Here is a 14,315-nt window from a genome sequence, read left to right on the forward strand (position 1 = left end):
TCTGGTGTGCTGCATTCCATGGGGTCGCAAAGAGTTGGACACGTCTTGGTGACTGAACAACAACAATGTAAAAACACTTATTAGAACTGTTGCCAATATTTGCTAAGATCTGTGTGTTGATCTGGAGCTAGGAGGTGGCTTGTTTGATGTGATACCACTGCTGGGGGCTAGAGCTGTGAAGGAGCTGGTCTTCTTTCCCCATTAGCCTCCTTTGAGACAGTGGAAAGGATTCTTTCTTGAAGGGCCCTTCTGATCCTTTTGGGGGACTTCCCTGTAGCTCAAATGGTAAAGAATCTGCCTGCAATGCTGGAGACCAGGGTTCAGTCCCTGGGTTGGGAAGATCCCCTGGAGAAGGAAATGGCAATCCACTCAAGTATTCTTGCCTGGAGAATCCCAAGGACAGAGAAGCCTGGTGGGCTATAGTCCATGGGGTTGCAAAGAGTCCGACATGACTAAGTGACTAACACATGCACACCTCTGATCCTTTTGAGACCTTCAGGGATCTGAGTTCTGATCAAGACCCAAGCTGAGGTGGAGTGTCTTGTGTCTGGTAGCAGAAGCCTGAGGGGAGATGGGGCTTGTCAAGGAAATAGATCAGAGGGGTCAAGTGCATATTTGGGACCACTTTAGGAAGCTGGAGATGCTTTGTAGCAGCTCATGAGAGTTGATCATGAGTGTTTCTTCCCAACTCCACATCTAGTGAGGTCACATGGGTCGTCTGAACTCAGCCATAGTAGGAATATTTATATTGTGGAAGTTGGCAGGTGTGACAAATCTATGCTTTCCCCCTGCAAGGAGCTGATTATTAAACATTTAGCAGCACACTTCTGGTCTTACTGTTCTCTGATTGGCCGAGGTGGACTTTGGGGATGCTCTGGCCTGTCATAGACCTGGCTTCTATGGCAGACGGTACCCAGGGCCTCTGCGTATGAACTGGGCAGAGAGACCCATTGAGTGTAGCCCACTCTGGATAAGATGTTTCTTCCTGAGGACAGCTTTGGAAGGTACATTATTGCATATAGTACTTTGAGCTTGAGAGTCCCATAGGAAAGGGGTGAGCTGAGCTCTTTAAGAATAAAACAGTGTTCTCAGTCCACACACTGCCATTTCTCTTTTTCTTTTTTTCTCCTAGGTCTCAGTCAGTCTCTCCACCTCCGGTTCTCTCCCCACCGAGGAGTCCCATCTACCCGCTCAGTGACAGTGAGACGTCAGCCTGCAGGTACCCAAGCCGCTCCGGTTCCCGGCTGCTCCTCAAGGACTGGCATCACCGTGAGCCTTCACCCCAGCATCCTCAAGCCCCCTCCCCCAACACCTCACCACCCGTCTGTCCCCTCAAGGCCACCAGCTTTGGTTATCTGGACAGAAGCCCTGTTGTGTGCAAGAGAGAGGACCAGAAGGAGAACATCCGGGGGGCAGCCCAAAATGTAGAGGGCATTGTTGCTTCCCCGCCGCTCGCCCAGAGCACTCCGTCCCTGGGGTCAGCAGTGGGCCCCCGGAGTGTCTTTCTGAACCGCACTGGCCCCCGTGCCCACAGCCTGGGCATCCGGGAGAAGATTTCAGCATGGGAGGGTCGCCAAGAGGCTTCGCCCAGGATGAGCGTGTGTGGAGAGAAGCGGGAGGGCTCTGGGGGTGAGTGGGCGGCCAGTGAGGGCTGCCCCAGCGTGGGCTGCCCCAGCGTGGTGCCGTCCCCCTGCAGCTCGGACAAGACCTTCGACTTCAGGGGCCTCCGGAGGATGAGCAGGACCTTCTCTGAGTGTTCCTACCCTGAGACCGAGGAGGAGGGAGAGGCGCTCCCTGTGCGGGACTCTTTCTACCGGCTGGAGAAACGGCCAGGCCGGAGCGAGCCCAGTGCCTTACTCAGGGGGCACAGCAGCAGGAAGGAGAGCTCAGCGGTGCTGAGTCGGATCCAGAAAATTGAACAGGCCCTGAAGGAGCAGCCAGGCCGGGGGCTCCCCCAGCTCCCCAGCAGCTGCTACAGCGTAGACCGAGGGAGATGGAAGACTGGGACCTTGGGCCCCTTGGAGGAACCCACAGGGAACGCGAGTGTGAGCACTGACAGCCGGGCAGGAGGAGCGGCTGGAGTTGGGGGGGAGGCGGGCCCACCCCCGGAGAGGGAAGGCAGTGGCCCCGCTAAGCCAGGGACCCCTGGAAATAGCCCGACCTCCCAGCTGCTGCCGCCGAAGAGCTCCCCTGATCCCGCTGTGAACCCTGTCCCCAAACCCAAGCGCACCTTTGAATATGAGGCTGACAAGAACCCCAAGAGTAAGCCAAGCAATGGTCTACCTCCTCCACCCACACCTGCTGCTCCACCCCCCCTGCCCTCCACCCCAGCCCCACCCGTCACCCGGAGACCCAAGAAGGACACACGAGGTCACCGCAAGTCCCAGAACAGGTAACGAATGCCCCTCCAGTGATGCAGAGCTGGGCACAGCGGCTTTGTTTTCGATGGAGGATGCAGGAGCAGACTATGGTTGCGGGTCACAGTTAGTACTCTGTAAATTCTGGAGCAGCAGATGATGTTAGGTGAAACATGAGCTAGGCGAAAAAGGTTGATGGTTCTTCTGCTCTTGCAGGGGATCTTCCTAACCCAGGGATCGAATGCATGTCTCTTAGGTCTCCTGTATTGGCAGGCAGGTTCTTTACCACTAGTGCCACCTGGGAAGCCCTGCTTAAAAGTGAGTGGAAGGGTGACATGACATTCCAAATGTTGCGTCCTGAAGATGTTGGCTAGTTTGGCCTTTGGAGTGGAGCCCTACTGGAACTTCTTCTATGGCAAAGGTGAAAGTGAGAGTTGCTCAGTCGTGTCCAAATCTTTGTGACCCCATGGACTATATGGACTATACAATCCATGGAATTCTCCAGGCCAGAATACTGGAGTGGGTAGCCTCCTCCAGGGGATTTTCCCAACCCAGGGATCAAACCCAGGTTTTGAGTGTTGCAGGCGGATTCTTTACCAGCTGAGCCAAATGGGAATGGTAGGGCCATCTTACTTTTAGATCGATGGGGCAGTCCCTTGAGGACTAGTACGATCTTAGCCTCCTAACTACCTGAAATGCCAGCTAGAGATTTATTTCCTTGGCTGAAACATTATCTAAATACTGCATGTTACCATTAATGCAGTAGGGTTGACGCATTTAACATGATTTGCTCTTTCCTGAGGGCTGCCTGGGTGTATAGGAACCCTGGGCTTATATGAAGAGGGGATCTCTGGATCCTAAAAGGGGAGACTGATGGGAAACAGAGAACATTTCACCTACTTCCTGGCCATGTCCAGAAGGACCTGTTCTCACATTGACTTCCTGGTCCATCTCAGCATTCCTGACACTGGACTGCCCAGATCATCTCCACAATTGTAGTGACTTGGGAACCGGAGCAGCTCGAGTTGGTGCAGGTTGATAGGCATCTTGTTTTCTGAATAGGAGTAGGCTGGGAACCAGCTTCCTGTGCACGGCCTGTTGTCCTGCCCCTCACTGCCTTTCTCTTCTAACCTAATGTCAGGTGGGCGTTCAGGTTTCTTTGACTTCTGGGGGTTCTTCAACCTGACACCATACTTCAGGCTTCCACCCAGCATATCCCAACTCATATAGAAACTTTCCCGCCATATGCAGAGAGGAAAACATCACAAAGGCTCAAACTCATGAGCTAGAAGAGACCTTGGCTAAATGTAATTCCATGTTCTGGCCCACCTCAGCATGCTCACTGACTCTTTAAGTCTGTAACACCCTGCTGAAATGTTTGCTTTGTCTTTGTGTGTGTGTGTGTGTGTGTGTGTGTGTTAGTCACTCAGTCGTGTCCAACTCTTTGTGACCCCATGGACTGTAGCCCACCAGGCTTCTCTGTCCTTGGAATTCTCCAGGCAAGAATACTGGAGTGGATTGCCATTCCCTTCTCCAGAGGAACTTCCCAACTTTGTCTTTAGTCATCTATTTCTAGAAAAATCTGTCTAGAGCCTGCTGTGCACCAAGCCTTTGTGCTGGTCAGGGGGACACAAGAGTGCATAAGATGTGGCTGTTGCATTCAGGGAGTTGGTAACCTGGTACAGGAGATAGATGCACAAATAAATTATAGATGCTGTGCTCCCTACTTGGATCCATGGGCAGGCAGAGTGCTGCTGAAACCCAGAGGAAGAGGCATCTTAACTGGGGAGTGAGGGAACCCTCCTCAGAGAGGGAGCTGCTGAGCTAAATTTAGGAGAGCAGGAAGTACATAGCCAAGTGGAAAAAGGGGATAAGAGGAGAGAGTACTTCAGCCTGAAGGTTTTACATATACACACCCACATATTACATTCATAATATATACATACATCCATATATGGTGGAGTCACTTCAAATGAGAATTAACAGCAAAGTTAAATCTCTGTTCTTAAGGGAAAAAAAAGAATCTGTTTGAAAAGCACAGGCTGAGGATGAGATAGTAAGTTTAAATCTGTTGTGCCTGGTACAATTCTTGTATTTAATATACCTTTTTATTTTAAAAAATATACAAGCCATATATTTATATTATTCAACCAAAGAAAAATCTTTTTAAAAGTCTGGAGGAGAAACTGACTGTATCCATCATCATGAAAGACCCTGTGCTGGTCCTCGATATGGTACCTTCCAGAGGGATTTTCAAGGGTTATTTGGCTGAACATGGCTTGTGTCATTTGCTGACCTGAGAACTGCCTGCATGAGATGTTGACTCCACTGTATACGTTGCTGAAGGCTTGCTGTCACACCAGCAGTGGCTTGCAGGCCAGCTTTCAGAAACCTCTATGCTCAGCCATTGGGTATTTAGCTGGTTGAGAAGTCTGGGCCAGAGACAGAGATCGGGGAGTTACCATGGTAGCAATGGTAGATACGGTGATGGTTGTCAGTATGGGGCTCCCAGAAAGTGCAGGGCGAGAAAGAGAGCCCTGAAGACAGAACTCTCAGACTGTGGCATTGGAAAGGCAAGTGGAAAAGGGGACCCCTCACAGGAGCTTGAGAAGCAGTTGAAAACTAGGAGGCCTGTGTCATGGAGGGCAGGGAGGACAGGGCCAGTGTGAAGTGTTCAGCTGCGATGAAGGCTGCATAGTAACCACGCAGCTGAGGACACTTTTAGTCCTAGACTTGTACCCCAGGGCCCTCGGGGTATTGTTTATTAAACATGAGAGAAAGGACTGCATCAGCTGAAAGATCAAGGGTACCCAAAGATGAGGAAGGTGTTAGTGGGTGAGAGGGAGGGATTCAGTCAATGCCTGTACTTTTCTCCCTCCCCGAGAGGGACCAGCCTTGGAGAGCAAGAGCATGCAGCTGGGCCAGGCCTCCCTGTGAAGATGAGGAGTAGAGGGTAGCATGGGCTCAGCATGTCCGAGAAGCTAACTAGCTGTGGTTTGGGAACCATGCAGGAGAGGGGAAGGTTATTTGGGGGATGGAAAGGTGCAGGTCACTAACCGAAGGTAAGGTAGGTCTTGGAAATAGCTTCTGGCGGCAAATTGCCTTACCAGGTCCTCTCAGAAGTGGTGTGATTTGTCTTGAGGGCTCAGGCCCTTCTCATTTCAACGAACCACCTACCACCAGCTGCTTCTGTGACCCCTGAACAGCCCTGAGCATCACCCGTCCAGTGTTGAGCCCTTCCTGCCTGCTCGGTGCCTGAGGCCTTGGCTCAGATGCAGACATGGTGTGAGACTCTAGACCAGACGAGGCACTCAGTTCCTGTGGTCATGGCAGTTGCTTCTCAAAAATTATATTCTCCAGGGCTTGGAGGCCCAGGTCAAAACCTCAGACCCTGCCGTCTGACAGCCTGTGCGAGTCTTACCTCTGTCACTTTATCTCCTTGAGCCTCAGGCTGCTGCTGAGTCACTTCAGTCGTGTCTGACTCTGTGCGACCCCATAGACGGCAGCCCACCAGGATGCCCCATCCCTGGGATTCTCCAGGCAAGAACACTGGAGTCAGTTGCCATTTCCTTCTCCAATGCGTGAAAGTGAAATCGCTCAGTCATGTCCGACCCTCAGCGACCCCATGGACTGCAGCCTTCCAGGCTCCTCCATGGGCTAGTCCATCTTAAAGTGGCACGATACCTAGCAGCAGCAAGCTGAAGACGAATGGGCGAACATGTGTAGAGCATCAGACACAGCGTCTGACACATGACTTCCTACTGGTATTAGTTGCAGGCACCCAGGCTGGGGCCTTTTGGACCATTTATCTCTTCATTTGGATGGTAAGTTTGGATCCATCTTGATGCTTTGCTCAGTGGCTGGTTTAGCGAGGAGGACCTCCAGTCTTGGCTGTTGCCCTTGGCCATTCCCTTCCAGGGCAGCAAGGGTGTGGTTCAGCCAGAATGACTCATACTCTTTGTCATCCACAGAAAATCCTTTGAGTTTGAGGATGCATCCAGTCTCCAGTCCCTGTACCCCTCTTCTCCCACTGAGAACGGTACTGAGAGCCAACCCAAGTTTGGATCCAAAAGCACTTTAGAAGAGAATGCCTATGAAGACATCGTGGGTGAGCAGGGGCCGAGCGGTGGGCTGGCTCATCTGTGGTGCTGCAGGACCGGCGCTCCGGCGCTCCACTTCATTCTCTCTGGGCAGTTGTGGCCCAACTTCTGGAACTTCTCAAGGAAAGGGCATCAGAGAAAGAGGCTTACCAAAGACTGGGCAGCTGAGAGATTAAAGCCGGGCTTTGAATGAATTGGAACCCAAAGGGCTCCTGGGACCACAAAAAGGGGGAACCACACTGTCCCTTTATTTTTGAAAGTCTCTGGAGTCCAATAGGTGCCCTTTCGTAGCTGTGTATCCTCAGGCAAATCACTTTTAACTTTTTTGCGACCTTTTCTCTTATGAAATGATGATTTAAAAAATTTTTAATACCTATTAAGTTTATATTTAAAAAAGAAGAGTCACTAACTAGCAAATGATGGAAACATACAATTGACACTGGCCGAAATACTTGGGGAGGGGGGAGGGAGGTCACGAGGGAGGGGACATAGGTATGCCTATGGCTGATTCATGTTGATGTTTGACAGAAATGGTGATGATAGTTTTATGGTAACAACAATAATAGTAGTAATATGCAAGATTACTGTTAGGATTAAATGAGATAAAATATATATCAAAGTATCTAGCATGATACCTGGTCCTTAATATGTATCTCTCCTACTCTTCCCTTAAAGTAAGTGTGAAGTGTCTGAGATTTCACTCTGTTTGCAAGTTAGCACTAGCCTGCTCAGGTCCACAGATACTGGCAGAAGACAGAGGAGCTTGGATCACAGAGGACTTTACTACTCATGCACAACGGGCCACATGAGCTTGCTGTTCACACAGGTTCCCCTTGCTCCGCAGCCCCATGGGGCAGTGTGGAGGAGGTCCAGGTAGAGGCTGTACACATCGTGGGTCTATTATGTCCAGCCAAGGAACCTCAAGCTTAGGAAACCCCAAGCTTTTCAAGGGGCTGCTGGCAAACCTGTTCAACCTTTGCCCCGTAAGCAGACATAATCCTTATTATTCTGGTCAGGAAACAGATCTGCCTCTGTCCTAGAGGGAGACTCTATCCCCCAAGGCTGTTTGCTCTATAAACATCTTTGAAAAGAATGATTAATTTCTCTTGCTCAGGTTGGAAATGTAGAATACCATGGAGAATTGTCCTCCAGGTACTGGGAGGATATTGTGTTGGCAAACTTGCATCTGAGCGTCAACAAAAAGCAATAATTACAATAGTCGAGGCTCAGTCAGTTCAGTTCAATTGCTCAGTTGTGTCCGATCTCTGCAACCCCATGGACTGCAGCACGCCAGGTCTCCTTGTCCATCACCAGCTCCCAGAGCTTATTCAAACTTAGGTCCGTTGAGTCGGTGATGCCGTCCAACCATCTCATCTTCTGTCGTCCCCTTCTCCTCCCACCTTCAGTCTTTCCCAGCATCAGGGTCTTTTCCAATGCGTCAGTTCTTCGCATCAAGTGGTCAAAGTATTGGAGTTTCAGCTTCAGCGTCAGTCTTTCCAATGAATATTCAGGACTGATTTCCTTTAGGATTAACTGATTGGATCTTCTTGCTGTCCAAGGGACTCAAGAGTCTTCTCCAACACCACAGTTCAAAAGCATCAGTTCTTCAGTGCTCAGATTTCTTTACGGTCCAACTCTCACATCTGTACATGACTACCGGAAAAACCATAGCTTTGACTAGACGGACCTTTGTCAGCAAAGTAACGTCTCTGGTTTTTAATAGGCTGTTTAGGTTTGTCATACCTTTTCTTCCAAGGAGCAAGCGTCTTTTAATTTCATGGCTGCAATCGCCATCTGCAGTGATTTTGGAGCCCAAGAAAATAAAGTCTCTCACTGTTTGCATTGTTTCCCCATCTATTTGCCATGAAGTGATAGGACTAGATGCCATGATCTTAGTTTTCTGAGTATTGGGTTTTAAGGCAACTTTTTCACTCTCTTCTTTCACTTTCATCAAGAGGCTCTTTAGTTCTTCTTCACTTTCTCCGTAAGGGTGGTGTCATCTGCGTATCTGAGGTTATTGATATTTCTCCCAGCATTGATTCCAGCTTGTGCTTCATCCAGCCCAGCATTTCTTATAATGTACTCTGCATATAAGTTAAATAAGCACAGTGATGATTTACAGCCTTCATGTACTCCCTTCCAGATTTGGAACCAGTCTGTTGTTCCATGTACAGTTCTAACTGTTGCTTCTTGATGCTTCTAACTGCTGCATATAGATTTCTCAGGAGGCAGGTCAGGTGGTCTTGTATTCCCGTCTCCTTAAGAATCTTCCACAGTTTGTTGTGATCCACGCAGTCAGAGGCTTTGGCATAGTCAATAAAGCAGAAGTAGATGTTTTTCTGAAACTCTTTCACTTTTTCAATGATCCAATGGATGTTGGCAATTTGATCTCTGGTTCCTCTGCCTTTTCTAAATCCAGCTTGAACGTCTGGAAGTTCACGTACTGTTGAAGCCTGGCTTGGAGAATTTTTAGCATTATTTTGCTAGCGTGTGAGATGAATGTAATTGTGCAGTAGTTTGAGCATTCTTTAGCATTGCCTTTCTCTGGGATTGGAATGAAAACTGACCTTTTCCAGTCCTGTGGCCACTGCTGAGTTTTCCAAATTTGCTGGCGTATTGAGTGCAGCACTTTCACAGCATCATCTTTTAGGATTTGAAATAACTCAACTGAAATTCCATCACCACCACTAACTTTGTTTGTAGTGATGCTTCTTCCTAAGTCCCACTTGAGTTTGCACTCCAGGATGTCTGGCTCTAGGTAAGTGATCACACCATTGTGGTTATCTGGGTCGTAAACATCTTTTTTGTATAGTTCTTCTGTGTATTCTTACTACTTCTTAATATCTTCTGCGTCTGTCCATACCATTTCTGTCCTTTATTGTGTTCATCTCTGCATGAAATGTTCCCTTGGTATCTCTAATTTTCTTGAAGAGATCTCTAGTCTTTCTCATTCTGTTGTTTTTCTCTATTTCTTTGCATTAATCAGTGAGGAAGGCTTTCTTATCTCTCCTTGCTATTCTTTGGAACTTTGCATTCAAATGGGTGTATCTTTCCTTTCCTCCTTTGCTTTTAGTTTCTCTTCTTTTCACAGCTAGTTGTAAGGCCTCCTCAGACAACCATTTTGCCTTTTTACATTTCTTTTTCTTGGAGATGGTCTTGATCACTGCTTCTTTTACAGTGTCACGAACCTCCATCCATAGTTCTTCAGGCACTCTGTCTATTAGATTAAATCCCTTGAATCTATTTGTCACTTCCACTGTATAATCGTAAGGGATTTGATTTAGGTCATACATGAATAGTCCAGTGGTTTTCTCTGCTTTCTTCAATTTAAGTCTGAATTTGGCAATAAGGAGTTCATGATCTGAGGCCACAGTCAGCTTCCAGTCTTGTTTTTGCTGACTGTATAGAACTGCTCCATCGTTGGCTGCAAAGAATATAATCAATTTGATTTTGGTATTGACCATCTGGTGATGTCCATGTGTAGAGTCTTCTCTTGTGTTATTGGAAGAGGGTGTTTGCTATGACCAGTGCATTCTCTTGGCAAAACTCTGTTAGCTTTGACCTGCTTCATTTTGTACTCCAAGGCCAAATTTGCCTATTACTCCAGGTGTTTCTTAAGTTCCTCCTTTTGCATTCCAGTCCCCTATAATGAAAAAGACATTTTTTTTTTTTTTTTTTGGTGTTAGTTCTAGAAGTTCTTATAGGTCTTCATAGAACCATTCAACTTCAGCTTCTTCAGCATTACTGGTCAAGGCATAGACTTGGATTACTGTGATATTGAATGGTTTGCCTTGGAACGAACAGAGATCATTCTGTCGTTTTTGAGATTGTATCCAAGTACTGCATTTCAGAATCTTTTGTTGACTATGATGGCTATTCCATTTCTTCTAAAGGATTCTTGCCCACAGTAGTAGATATAATGGTCATCTGAGTTAAGTTCACCCATTCCAATCCATTTTAGTTCCCTGATTCCTAAAATGTTGATGTTCACTCTGCCATCTCCTGTGTGATCACTTCCAATTTGCCTTGATTCATGGACCTCACATTCCAGGTTTCTATGCAATATTGCCCTAGTCGAGGCTAGGTTGAGTTTATTTTTGGGTTTTATCTTAATTCTGGCCAAATTCTCTTCAGCGAGGGTTTCCGTTTTGTTCAAGTGAAGTGTGTGTCTCAGCACAGGTCCCTGAAGAGAAGTCTGCATCCATGCACTTGACCTCTCCTGCCCTCCTCTCTGTCTTGTCTCTGCCTTGGGCCTTGGGGCTGAAGACCATAGTCCTAAGGAGTGTATTCATGCATTCGTCCTAAGTCGCTTCAGTCATGTCTGACTCTTTTTGACCCCATGGACTCTAGCCCATCAGGCTCCTCTGTCCACAGGATTCTCCAGGCAAGAATACTGGAGTGGGCAGACATTCCCTTCTCCTGGGATCAAACCCGGGTCTTCTGCATTGCAGGTGTATTCTTTACCTTCTGAGCCACGTATATAGTTTCCCCAATTACTTTTGATAATTTGTACCACTTCTACCAGAGTGGTACAGTTGTTTACAATTGATGAACCAAAATATCATTATCATCCAAAGTTCATAGTTTATGTTAGGTTTCACTCTTGGTGTTACACACTACATGTGTGCGCTAAGTCACTTCAGTCATGTCCAGCTCTTTGCAGCCCTATATACTACAGCTCTCCAGGCTCCTCTGTCCATGGGATTCTCTAGGCAAGAATACTGGAGTCGGTTGCATGCCCTCCTCCGGGGATCTTCCCCACCCGGGGATTGAACCCACGTCTCTTAGGTCTCCTGCATTGGCAGGCTAGTTCTTTACCACTAGTGCCACCTCGGAAGCCCAATGAGTGTGTTACAGAGAGGAATGACCCTAGTGGAGAGCCCGCCAGGTAAGACTGTGGGATCCTAGGAAGAGAGAGTCATCTAATCCCCTGTTTGATCTGAGTCGTCAGGTTCCTACTTTTCTCCTTACAGCCTGACTGCTCCAGCGTTTCTGGGGAGCCAGCAGCAGTGCTCGGACCCACACAGGCATTGCTTTCCCAGGGTTGGGGTGTATCGGATGTGGCTGCCTGAAGCTCAATCCTATCTGAAAGTCTGTGGGAGTGAGATTCCCCAGAACAGCAAAAGGGCCTGGGGAAAGAGGCCCCTTCAGTTACCACCTGGGAGAAACTTTGTATGCCTGGCCACCCAGAGCTGAGCTCAGTCAGGAGCTGTGGGGGACAGAGGCACAGCCCCATCTTCCTCCCCACCCCAGAGTAGGGTGCACTCCTGTTTGCTCTGTTCTGAGAGAAATCCTCACATGTCACTGCTGCCTGGGGCCCTGGAAGCAGCCGGGGTGGCTGCTGCAGTGGGCAGGGCAGGCTCCAGCTTTCAGCTGTTCCCCTCAGGACCCAGGTGCTGCCGGCACTGGGGCCTGAGCACTCTCTTCTGTGAGAATGCTCTGCAGCCCTTCTGTGCTGCCCAGGGACCTCACCTGGGAATGCTTTTGCATCAGCTGAACTGGAATAAAAGAAAGGGATGCTCCAACCGTTTCTCCCTGTCCAGAGCTCCACAATCACAGGGTTCTGTTTGAGGTTATTTGGAGGCTGTGCATGTAGTGTTGGGGGGTGGGCTGTGGCGGGAGGTGAGAATTTTGGAGGCACTGTTCTGGGCAACAGAACTGTTCTCAGGCCCTCTTTAGGTTAGAAGTTAGAAGAGGTAGAGGGAGGCAAGTGTGTCTGGGCCTTGGCCTCCTCACTCAGTGGAGGGGACTTGCTGCCACTTTGAGGTGTTGCGTGAGAAGGCCAGAAAATAGCAGAGCAGCTTGGATGCCTCTTAGATGGACGAGCTAGAAGCCTGAGTAAGGGCTGGGCTGAGGTGAGGCTGGAGCGGGGACATGTTCCCTAGCTGCTGAGCTCGCTTCCGGATCTTTGGAGCGCTGTGTAGAGAGGAAGGGGTGAGAAGGGATGGCAGGGAGGGCCCCTGGGGGTTCTGGCTGCCCTGGTGTGGTGGGGGTCGGGTGAGTTTCCAAATCTCTGGCTGTTCGGTGCCCTGGGTGTGTTTTCCTCCTTTCTGTCATCACAGTAGCCCTTGAACTTCTAGACCTGCCCAGGGAGGCCAGAGGGAAATTCAAGGGAGGATGTCTCTTTCTCTCAGATTCTGGTTGACTTACCCTTTCTCCTTCCCTGGAGACAGTCCAAGAATTTGGACCCCTCTGAGGCTTCCGAAGGGGGCCCTTGTTGCTGAACTTTGAGTGTCACTTTCACTTTTGCCTCGGACTGAGCAGAGCCTGACTTCCCGGGAGCCTTCTCTCTCCTTGGCCCAGCCTGTGCTCGGTGAGGCTGAGGGTGCTCTGGTTTGGATTATCCAGTTTTTGCCGCCTCCCTTGCCTGGGGGCAGACAGAGCTTTGTTTTGGGTGTGTGATAATGGGGCTGTGGCAGGAGGCGGGAGGTGGGCAGAGAGCACCCACGCTGAGTCTTTATCTTGGGGGCCAGCCCATCGGTCTGGAGTTCCTGGTCTATAAGAGGCTAAGTGCGAGTTGGCCCAGAGACTAATGCGTCTTCTCCATGAGCCCTGGACTTGAACACAGGGCCCTGGGGAGTGCGCTAGCCTCCCACCTAGACCCAGCCTGATGCCTTGGGAACCAGGGTGGGATACTCCAAACCAGGCTGACTTTTACCCTGCTGATTTGCAACAGAGTGGTCCCGAAATAAAGTTAGACTGCTGTGTCGCTTCTAGGGGCTGTTCCTTCTCGCCTGTCCAATTTGACATCTGCCTCTGGAAGATGCTGCTGTCCCACAAAGCCTTATAATCGTTGGCATTCTGAGCCTGACACTCAAAAATGCGGCCAAGGAAGCAGCTTGTTAGAGAGTTATGTGGAGTGGCCTCGGCGCCTGACCAGGGAGCCCAGGCTGCATTCCTGCAGAGATTCCCACTCCCATCAGCTCGCTGGGGCTGAGGGAGCGTTTCCAGGAACTTGAGTGGGGTGGGAGCTGGGGACAGAGCCAGTCAGCCTTACTGTAAAGCTTTTCGAGCGTCTGCTCTTTCTGTCTTCTTCTGTCTTGCATCGCAAGGCTGGGGGACAGTGAGGATTAGAGGCACCTAGTAGCATGGAGGCTGCTGCCCAGAGGTGTCATCCAAGGAACAGTGCCCGGGCAATTGGGAAATGGTGTCCAGCTTTGGAGGGTGGGGAATGGCTGGCCCCTGAGAGCTCCTCATCTGTGCTGTGCATTGCCGGGGCACTGGGCCCTTCATCTGGCCCTGTCTCCTCAGTGCAAGGGAGGGGAAGAGGCCGAGAACCAGAGAAACAGCTGGCTGGACATGAGAGAGGGTTGGGGAGGGAAGCTGCAGACCCAGGGCCCTCACCATGGGTGTGGTCTGGGAAGCTTAAGATTTGGAGAAATTCTCAGTTGTTGACACAGACACGCATCCCTTCTCTAACTGGTTCTTCCACTTGTGTGTGTGTTGGGGGCTGGGGTGTTTGGCATCCGTGGTTAATGGCCACAGGAGACGTGGGGAGGCATGGGGGGGCAGGGCTCAGTGGGACTGGATTCTTCCTTCAAGAGGATCCCCGTGATAGGTTTGGGCTCTGACCAAGCCCCATATAAAAAAAAAGTGCAAAGCAGAAATTCTTGGCGATGCCCCTGTCCTTTGTGTCATCAGCAAAGCTGGGAAAGGGTGAGACCTCTGGCTTCTGCAGCTGGGCTTGATGAGATGGGGCTGCTCCGGGCCAGGCCTTGGGGATGGAGGCCCCACCTCTTCTCTGTCTCCCAGGGCAGCCTGGAGCACCCTTGAGGGAGCTGTGTGGGCAAGAGAGTGGGTGAAGGTCTTCAGATCTGCCAGGTTTCCTACCTCCCATCCAGGCCCTGCAGAGTCTTCT

General features: G+C 49.8%; 1 protein-coding gene across 6 annotated transcripts in view; it reads left to right on the forward strand.

Annotated features, from left to right (window-relative positions):
- Positions 1 to 14,315, forward strand: part of DENND2B (DENN domain containing 2B) — a 170,952-nt gene that overhangs the window by 130,499 nt on the left and 26,138 nt on the right. For 5 of the 6 annotated variants that reach the window (XM_010812501.4, XM_059874891.1, XM_024975425.2 and 2 more), the window contains 2 exons: positions 1,133 to 2,392; positions 6,329 to 6,465. In XM_010812501.4, coding sequence (XP_010810803.1) covers positions 1,133 to 2,392; positions 6,329 to 6,465 — 1,397 coding nt within the window. The other variant, XM_059874892.1, reaches the window with a different exon arrangement.

The sequence above is a fragment of the Bos taurus genome, chromosome 15 (assembly GCF_002263795.3).
Source record: "Bos taurus isolate L1 Dominette 01449 registration number 42190680 breed Hereford chromosome 15, ARS-UCD2.0, whole genome shotgun sequence".
Taxonomy (NCBI): Eukaryota; Metazoa; Chordata; class Mammalia; order Artiodactyla; family Bovidae; genus Bos; species Bos taurus.